General features: G+C 29.8%; 4 protein-coding genes across 4 annotated transcripts; 1 reads left to right on the top strand and 3 right to left on the bottom strand.

The window, feature by feature from the left end:
- Chro.20255 (hypothetical protein) lies at positions 1-929 on the bottom strand (the record flags this gene model as incomplete). The annotated part of the gene is made up of 1 exon (XM_661261.1): positions 1-929. A coding segment is annotated over one exon (929 nt), but the record flags the coding sequence as incomplete, so codon positions are not given.
- Positions 930-1,259: 330 nt separating this feature from the next.
- Chro.20254 (hypothetical protein) lies at positions 1,260-1,661 on the bottom strand. Its single annotated transcript, XM_661260.1, has 1 exon — positions 1,260-1,661. The coding sequence occupies one exon, from the start codon at positions 1,659-1,661 to the stop codon at positions 1,260-1,262; it is 402 nt and encodes a 133-aa protein (XP_666352.1).
- A 754-nt stretch (positions 1,662-2,415) lies between these two features.
- Positions 2,416-8,325, top strand: Chro.20253 (hypothetical protein). Its single annotated transcript, XM_661259.1, has 1 exon — positions 2,416-8,325. One exon carries the CDS (start codon positions 2,416-2,418, stop codon positions 8,323-8,325), a length of 5,910 nt encoding a protein of 1,969 aa, XP_666351.1.
- Positions 8,326-8,393: 68 nt separating this feature from the next.
- Chro.20252 (hypothetical protein) lies at positions 8,394-10,082 on the bottom strand. Its single annotated transcript, XM_661258.1, has 1 exon — positions 8,394-10,082. One exon carries the CDS (start codon positions 10,080-10,082, stop codon positions 8,394-8,396), a length of 1,689 nt encoding a protein of 562 aa, XP_666350.1.
- Positions 10,083-10,331: the final 249 nt, after the last annotated feature.

Genomic DNA, 10,331 nt, shown 5'->3' with positions numbered 1-10,331 from the left:
AAAGTGNATAAGATACAGTCAGACTGACTAACTTTTCTANTAATATCTGTTCTCCCCTCTACAAAAAAAGTGGNAAGGTCAATGTATAATTTACTATTAAAATCTTTATTTTTTTCAATATTTGTTTTAGAATCAGTGGTTCTAGATTTACTTTCGATTAATTGAGGATTACTGTTAAATAAGTTTCGGTTTGTAGCGTTATAAGACTGTCTTGTTTCAAAAATAGATCTTTTGCTGTTTAATTTAACTTCAAAGGATTCAAATAATTGATTGTTTTCTAAGTTACATGACTTCTGGAAAGAATCTTGCTTTTTCTCATGGCTCTCATCAGTATCTTCGCTGCTTTTAATAAGGTTTTCTTTTACTTGGGATTCAGTAAAATGTGTAGATGGTGTATTATCATTTAAGTAATTTACGAAACTGTCTTGAGAGTTGATACTTTGAAAGTTATTTCCTTCCTTAATAATTTTAATTTTTGTATTAAACTTTTTTGAAACTAAGTTGCTATTATCTATAAATACATCCTCAGAATTCTCAATTAAAAAAACATCCCTGAATAAAGCACTACTAATAATGTCTGAAATATTATTCTTGTAAGGTGTTGTTTTCGATCGAATTCTTTCGTGCTCCTTGTTTTTATCATAATTATTCGAAAACCCATGGTAGGCGTCTGAAATATATGTACTTCTTGTCTTAGAACGTGGAAAAACTTCAGTAAACTTCGTAGTAACAGACTTTTTAAAATCGAAATATTCTTCACTTTTATCACTAGGTAACTCTATTTCATCTTCAATATATTCTTCTAGTTCATTGCATTCATAGTATATTGATAAGTCCGTTCTTGCAGTATTAAAACTAGTTCTTGAAAGTTTACTACCTTGCCTACTTATTACATCGAGCCATTCAAAGCTGCTAGATTCAGTATTCATTTCGGCATTTTATCCAAATTTTAACGATAAAAACCAGCTATTTATTAAGATTTCAGAATAGCTTAATTAGGGTCGTGTGAGCAGGGTGCACTTACTTTCGACTTTTAGCAAAGCGTGCACACTTGATTTAATTACATAAATAAAATGAAGGGATTTTAAAATCCTAAAATTTTTGTTAATGAAAAATAAGCTCACTTAGATCTTACCTCATATCCAAATTCTTTAATATAAATTTCTTTAACAGAGCTCAATATACAGGAAATGCAACTCATCTATTTATTGTGTAAGGTTTTAATTTATGAGATTTGCCCATTGAATGTCGTAAACATATTAATAACTTACAGGTACTTCTCTTAGGGCGTTATTAATTTCGCAATTGGCGATTAAAATTCTATTAATTATAAATTGAATATCTTCCTCGTTTAATTTTTTAGTTTCAGAACAACGAAATAAACTTCTAAATCTATTTAAAGCTGATACAATCATCCTACTTATAATTTCATATCTAGAATTATTCGGAATTAATTTTGTATTAATTATTTTGTGACACCTTCTGCAGAAGCAAGAGAAGTATTGATTATTTAATTGACTAATGACTTCAAAGTGACCAATTTTATTAAAAGAACTGAATTTTATTAACTCTCCATTTAATATGTTATCTGAAGGAATTGAAATGCTCATTTTTTCTTTAACAAATTTTTCAAAAATTTTTAACCACCAAAGTGATTCCATATTGCAATTATAAACGTTATTTATGCAAAACAATTTTAATTGGGCTGTATTATTATAAGACTCAACAATTCCTCGTGCTTCTACAAGAGCTCCAAGGTTCTTTTTGACAAAAATTTCTATTAACTATTTTGCTATCGTTCAATAAACTTACAAGAGAGTTGGTGTAGAAATTTCTTATAAGCTTTAACTTTTGAAATTCTGGCCTACTTCCCCAGAAGACAGCCCTCAATATATCTGAAGAATCATCGACTATATTAAAAAAATAACTATGATCAGAAAATATTATTTAAACCCACTTGTCAACTCTACAAATTTTGGTCTTTTTCTTATGTTGACTATTATTCCCAAAACCTTGACATATTTTTTTTGAGTTATCAACTTAGAAGTTATTTCTCTAATGAAGCAAGGCTCGAAGTCAACAAAATTATTAATGCACAATGAATTCAAGTTTTGTTTTTGATCTGGAATTGCGTGTGTAATTCTCATAACTGATATTTAAATACGATTTAATATTTTTGATAACTCAAGAAATATAAATAATTTCCATGTTAAGGTTTACATATTTCTTATTGATAAGCTGTCTTCATTTGTTAAAACCAAAATTATTTCGTTGGAAATTGTTTTTACAATTTACTGAGGCTCAAGTTAATTGCGGCATTTTATTCAAGGTAAAATTAATTCTAAGAAGAGAATTTATCTGAGACAGGCCTTCATGAAGAACGATTGGAATGGCTTCATGACTATATAATTAAACATGAGCGATTTTTCTTGGCCAAAAAGTGATGTTAGAAAATATGAAAATGAAATTTATAGTATCCTTCAAAGTTTTGAAAAAGCACAGGAATGGGCTGATCTTAGCAATTGCCTACAAAGATTAAACAGATGTATTAGCAAAGAGTTCTGCGATATTCCAGGAGTACCTCTCAAAGAAACTATTTCAAAGAGACTTGCCCAATGTTTGAATCCGTCTTTACCTAGCGGTGTTCATACTAAAGCTTTAGAGACTTATGGAGGAATATTTGGGAAAATAGGCAAGAATGAATTAAGCTCTGATCTTGCACTGTATGGATCCGGGCTTTTCCCATTTTTTGTTCACTCGTCAACACAAGTTAAGCCCATCTTTCTTGACTTAATTGACCAATATTTTTTGCCTTTAGGTCCAGGTTTGCTTCCATGTTTATCCGGGTTAATAGTAGGGCTACTCCCAGGGCTAGAGGATTCGAAAAGCGAATGCTATGATAGAATAATGAAGACATTCCAATCAATATCAAGCAGAAATTGCGTTGGAGAAAAAAATTTTATGTGCACCCTATGGCTAGTTATTTTGAGAACAACACAAGTTAGGTATCCTGCTTTAGAAGTGATATTAGCAAGGTTCTCAACTATCTATACATCTAATAAAATTATTTCTATGAAGAAAATTCAGAGTCTTATCCCTTGTAGTATTCTCTTTTTGAAAGCTCTTGAATCTTGTATTGATGATGAAAATATTTTGGTTAAAAGATATCTTTTGGATTTCCTAATTTCTCATGTTCCTATTAATCAACGAACTAGTTTAAAACTTTATTATAGCCATATTGAAGAAATATTGCCTCATAAATCAAAAGTTAACTTACTTAGGAAAGCACTGAAACTTTTTTTAATAAGAGAATGGTCATTAACAAGGAGGTTGATACAATGGATTATGAATGATAAATACTTTTCTCCAGAAAAAAAAAATGAATATAAAATGGATGATGAAATAGTGCAAACATTAATTGCTGCTATTATTGAGGAGTTAATTTTCTCATTTTCACTCTTAGACAATTATTTCTCGGTTTCTGAAAATAGCTCAAGCTTTGCAAAATATCAATCAATTAGGATTTCAAAAAACCCCAATAGCTTGCAGCAAACAAATAATTTAGCAAATCAAACAACTATTCTTCAGCCTATTAAGATGATTAATGCATTATTTGAAGAATTTGTTCAATGTGTGAACTTTATTGCTCCTAAAATATTGATTCCAATATTTATGTATTCTAGAGAATTGACGATAAAGGTTCCAGAGTTAAAAGATTCTATAATCAAAGAATGCAGATCTCTTATAAATTCAACTAATTTAAACCCAAATATTTTTTTAAACACAATTAATTCAACTTTTTTGAATCTTTTAAAAAAAAAAACAGAAAAAGTGATTATTGATCCAAATGAATCTTTAGTTACAAGCCCTACACCCTTACTCTTGAAAGAAATTATTTTGTTTTACGTTGATAACTTCTTACTGAACCAAGAAGCTGAAGATAATTCATTAGAATCTTTCTTTATGGATTTGTTTATAATTTTAATTAAAATTATGGTTGAATTTAAGGCTGAAGAGAAAGAAATGATCATTTTTACCGAACTATGTATATTTTCTTTAAATAATCTAAGAGCTTTCAAGGAGATTAATAATAATGATACACTTGAATCTTCAATTGAAACACTCAAACAATTTATTGGATTCATCTCAACTTTCTTATATGAAAATGTGTTTACTGAAGATAAAATTACTCTCAGAAACCTACTTTATGAAGCTTTAACTAAACTATTTAATATTAAAATATTCAATGAAATATTACTAAGCCAAATGGATATGTCTAGCTTATCCCCTTTTGAAAAGTTTCCAATTCCATCTTGGCTCTATAAATTATTCAGTCGATTAATTGAAGTGGATTTCACAGAATACTCACTTCTAAAATTAGAAAACTATCATATTGAAGACTTTTTTAAATGCCTTAAAATTATAATTGATTTATTATTTAATTCGAATTTGTTTTCTAAAGAAGAATTTATACCATCTTGTTGGGCAGAATGTACTCTCAAAATAGTGAAGATGCTTTGGGGCTTTCTCGATCCAGAACTTTTCAGATTTCATGAACCTACAACAAATCTATTGATTGACTTAGAAAACTGGGCCCAGGTAAATTTTAGTCGTATATCAAACCAAATCAATATCCACAGTCAAGCTTCAGTTATTAGGGGAAGTTCTATTTTGAATCAATTATTTATAAGCCAGTTAAGTGTATTGGACATTGACCTTAGAATTAAAAATATCAAAAAATTATCTATTTTTATGAAATATTCAGTAAATTCTATTTACAATATTCCACCAGAGGTGACGTTTCTAATTCTAGAAGGTCTAGATTCAAACTCCATTCAACTTAAATCATCTTGTTCAATTTGGATTATACAAGCTATGGAAACTCCAAAATTAATTTTGGACCATCTTCTTGGTGACTTATCAGGATTTGAATTCGTCCTTTTAACGAATAAAAGGTTACAATATAAAGACGGCTTAGATTTTGCAAGAATAATCTATTCTTTGGAACGATTAGTTGCCTTAATATCAATGGAAAATATTAATATTATTCAAGTATTTTTTGATACAAAAATTGATAAATTATCAATCTCGTTTAATATTTTTCAATATGAAATATTAAATTATTTCGAAGCATTCGCTTTTATTTGTCTTGCATTATTTATTGCTGATATTCCAAATTCAAGTGATTTAAGGGTGAATTGTACAGCAATTAATTCTTTGAATTTTATTTTAAATAAAATATGTAATAACTATGTAGTTTCAAAGAAATTCAACTATGAAGACAAATTAATGACTATTTTGTATAATATTATAAACTTAGTATTGGAGGCTTTGCAGGAATCAATAACAACAAGGAAATACCCATTACAAGCACCGACTATTCAACTTCTGAATACAATACTACTTATTCAAAGGCAATATAAAAGTATTAGTAATAAACTTGAGCCATCCTACCTTATTTCAGCAAATACCAAGCTTTTTACGATTTTGATCAGTGGAATACAGCAAACCCCAAATTTATCCAACAATCAAATTGAAATTAATAAAAATGACTATTATATTTTTTCAACAAATTACTCATCTATTTCATCGTGCTCGTCACTAATAAAACCATATTTAGACCTTTCACTATCCATTTTTGAAGACCTTGATCAAGAAACCCTTATTCAAAATGCTAAATCCATAATTTTATGTTTGTGTATGGAACTTGTTGTATCTATTTCTAACAAAAACTATTCAGCAATTTTACAATACTTGGATTCAATTTTAAAAGTTTTATTGAATGTTATTGGAATTTTACCCACTTCAAATACTCTCAGTGAATCTAAACCTAATAATTTTCAGAATAATTCAGGATTTATTTATTCGCTTTTTAGTTCGCAAAAGTCCTATCCAAATAAAAACTGTAATATTGAACTCAACTCCTTAGTTAACACTCCTCAACTACTTAATAATCCACCTGAAACAATTAGCTCTGTAACAAAAATTTCAAAATCTTTAATTTTGAAGAATACAATTTTAATCTTGTTTAGTGCTTTAATTGAATCAGTCAACTTTGTACATGAAATTAGATTGACAAAAGAAACCGCAAATCTTGATATGGTATGTTCTCAAATTTTACGTTATGTAGATTCAATTGCATTTATTATTGCTTGGAATGCTTCAGATGCATTTGTTTTTTCAGGAATTGCCTGTTGGTCTCATGTAAATAATCAAATAATAAAAACAAAATCAAGAAATTCATTAAATCAAGAAAATACGAATAATGACTTAAGAAATATTTCAATTATTTCAATATTTCAGTTAAATTCAATAAAAGAATTGATTGGCCCTGCAACCATTTTTTCTGTAGTTGGTGACTTTCTTTCATATTTTTGGCTCAATTCAAGTGTTGTCGGTACTCCAAACAGTACGAAGTTTAACCATAATAATGAAACTCAAGATACAAAGGTTCCTAGTTACGTATTATTCTTTTCAAAAATTACCATAGATAAAGGTTGGATCTATTGTTATAAACTTTGGAAAGAAACAATGGTTTACCACTTTTTATACACTGTTCTCGTAACGTCTTCATTTTCAAATGGTCAAGATGAATTTCTTAATCTTTGGGAAATTATTTCAACATTACTTAATTTATTTCTTCAAAATGTTAAACAACCAAAAAGTATATTATGGTTTGCAACAATACTTTCAACACTTGATAGTTCTATGTCCTCCTCAAAAGACGTGCCTTCATCTTTTTTCCTTGATAAAAGACTTTTATGTATTTTTGAAGATAAAAAAATGATTAAAAATTTAAATAATTTGATTTATATGGTACTATTTTTATTACAAGAAAATTTCTCGTCAAAAGTTTCAGGGGCTGTTCTTCCTCAACAATTTGATAAATTTCCGCCCCTTCCTCCAAATATTGAGGCAATTCTCCAATCAATAGAATTTGATTTTTCTCATGAATCACAGCTTCCCCGTGAAATCTCGAATATTCAGGGAAATAGTCCGAAATCAATTGTTAGTGATGACCCCAGTTTACTTTTTTCATATTATTCTCTGGGGTTCCTAATTATGTATAATACTGAGGTTGCGTTCCATGCAAGTAACAAAAGGCTGTTTCTTAGAAATATTTGGGGTTCATGTATAGTTAAATCATTAGATTGGATGTTCCAACCCTTGCTAAAAAGGAATAATAATGTCGCAAATATGATTCATAAATACTTTCTGTTACTTCACATTGACACATTTCCTTTTAGGATTTTCCCAGACTATCCTTCAGGTATCAGAAAGCCAGTAATTGAAGCTTTGAACTCACCTAATTTTTTCTGTATTGACAGAAGAACATTTAGATGCTGGACAAATATTATTTCAAAGCTAGTCTCATACGATTCAACTTCATTATCTGCTGTTGGTAGAGTTAATATCCTTGAAACTTATGTTTCTTTACAAAGTATGGGAATTTTTAGTACAAAAGCTGCAGAACTTCAAAATAGGTGCAACCACATAAAAAGACTTGCTTTTTTAATTTTTTGCTGCCCAGAGAATACGTTTCAATTACAACTTTCACTCATTTTAGAAAAATTGGTTGAAAATTTAAAACTGGCTCCAGAATATTTAATTGATTCTGACTCAAATATTACCCTCCATTTCGTTTATTTAGCAGAGCAAGTTATACTATGCCTCAGAGTACTTTTACTGAAAGTACACTATCAATCTTTAATGCCACTTTGGCCAATAGTTCTAGCAGAATTAATTAAAATTTTTAGATTAAAAAATCACAAGAGGCTTAAAATTTCAGCAATGAAATTCGTTGACTTGGCATCTTTATTGGATATTCCTGAATTCCACCTCTATCAATGGATTTTTGTCATTGATTTTTTTAATACGAAAGATACTACAGAAACTGACGATCAAAAATATAACGAAAATATTCCAAGTCCAGAAAGTATCTTGTTTTCTCCATTTTGCAATATTTCGGATGCAAATGAAGATGCTGATAAGCTAGTTCTGGGAATAGATATGAAAGCTTTGGATCACTCTTTTAATACGGAAATACCGAAGTTTCCTCTGATCTATCAGCGAAATAAAACAGAATCTAACGATAATTTTGTTGAAATGGCATTACAACTAAATAACAACTGTCTGTTGAATTCTATAAAGGGTTCTAAAATTGATTACGAGAAGTTGTTGAAATCAATAGAAAATGACTTTCTTGACTTTCCTGATAATTTATTGGATTGGAGTTACAGCTGCGATCTATACTCCTTATATAATATGATTTTGAACCAAAAATCCATATTAAAACATAACTGCAATAAATTCTCAAAAATTTAACATTATATCTACATTTACCTATCAAATATCAATAAGAATAGAATATTAATCGCAGAAAGTGAATTTTACTAGTTTGTTTTCCAATTATATGGAAGCAGGGCGCGTTCTATTGCTTTTGAAACAAAAACTGAAAAAACCTCTTGTGTTTGCTGGTCTACTGATGCAAAGTCACGTGTAGTATCTAGATATATATGAAATCCTTCCATAATTGTATCCTCATCAAGGAACCCTTGGCTCAATAAGTACTCTAGTAAAGATATACCTGCTCTCATCTCACGGTCACAAAACTCTACGAAATTATTTTTAAATTGATCATCTGAACCTAGCGATACTTTTTCAATAAAGTGAAGAATAATATACTTAACTAAGTATTTTTTATTTGTTTGTGTTAATGGTAGTGAGTGAAGTGTTTTTATGCATTCTCTTTTGTCAAGAGAAATTGAATATTTATCTAGTGCTTTTGTAACTTCCATCTTGATTAAAATATCCTCCTTCACATCTTCACTTTGCAACCAAATATTTTGTGTTTGATGTCTCAACAAATTTCTCGGCTTGTTGCGTAAAAACTGCTCGGACATATTCAAAGCTTGAGTTCCGCCAGGACCTCCCATATGAAGAATTGAATTCACCGTTATAAATGAAGGTGGAAGTAGTTCGTCCACAATACATCTTGCGATAAATTTAGTTGTAAGGTCGCATGCATTAAGCACATCTAGAGATAAATCATCTAAGTTTCCAAGAATCCTCATAAATCCAAGTGAGATGTCAACTGAATTGATTATCGAAGGCGATAATAAATTCAACCCATTAGAAACTAGCTCTCTTTGTAAATTGTTCCGGCTCATTGATGAAATTACAATATTCTTTACAAACTCGTGATTGAAACACAATGTTGAGGGAACTGAATTGGTTTCGCTGGAAGACTTTTCCGCGAAAGAACTAGCCGTCCAGTCAATTCCATTCCAAAATGCAGTTTTATAAGCTGCCAAATGGGCATCTGATATTATTTTTTCAACTTCAGTAATGTTAAAACCTGAAGAAAAGAAGTCCTCCTCATTTTCAAGTATAAATGACTTGAATGTTCTAAGAGTTTTTAGATGAAGATTCAGCCCCTCTATTTCACTTGCATTAAAAATTTCTTTTGGATTATTTTCTGATATTCTACGAAGTTCAATCAGCTTGTTTAGAAAAGCTTCAGGATACCTACATCTGAAATTAGATGGAATAATGCCGTCAACTATTGCGCAATCTATAAGGCATTCCAGTCTCTCCGGAGAATAGGGTGCATCCAAACATATATCGTCTATAGACTGGATAAGCTTTTCTAAACCATCTTCAATTTGTTGTTGAGTAATCAAGTGAGAGTCTTTTAATATCGTTAGCAGTGCTGATACTTGTTGTTGCACGCTCAAACTATAATCTAATGCCATTCTGATAGTAATTACTATCACTAAATTATGTAAGGAAGGGCAAGAAATACATTTTAGTCCATTGATAAAGTCTTGGGTTTTAAAATCTAAAAAATAGTCTTGGCAAAGATTTTTTATTCGAATTCTAAACTCCTCAATAGAAATTCTACACTCAGCTTCTGCCCCTCTTCCTTGAGGACTCCAAGAAAACGTCTCCACCACCCTCTCTCTCCTTTCCACATCAATCACAGAATAAGAAACATTTTCATCTTCGGATTCACTATTAAATACAGGATCGCTTTTATCTAATATTAGAATTGGAGAGCCAACTGGTGATTCGTCCTCCATAGTAAAGAATTTTTAAATCAGTACAAAGGAAAACTCCTGTGTATTAAATTATTAAAGATGTTCACTTTTCAAAGACGAGTGTGGTACTTTGTGTAAATTTGCCAAATAAATTAAACAATTGTGTACAAATAATTTCAATAGTTATAATTTATTATTAATTAAATTAAATATCCTCTCAAATAAGAATGGACCGCCTGATAATTGTTGGTTAAACCGGCTTTTTGAATTTACATGCATGTAAAAAATAGT

This window comes from Cryptosporidium hominis (assembly GCF_000006425.1).
Source record: "Cryptosporidium hominis TU502 chromosome 2 CHRO012073, whole genome shotgun sequence".
NCBI lineage: Eukaryota > Apicomplexa > Conoidasida > Eucoccidiorida > Cryptosporidiidae > Cryptosporidium > Cryptosporidium hominis.
This window is presented reverse-complemented; position numbering and strand designations above follow the sequence as displayed.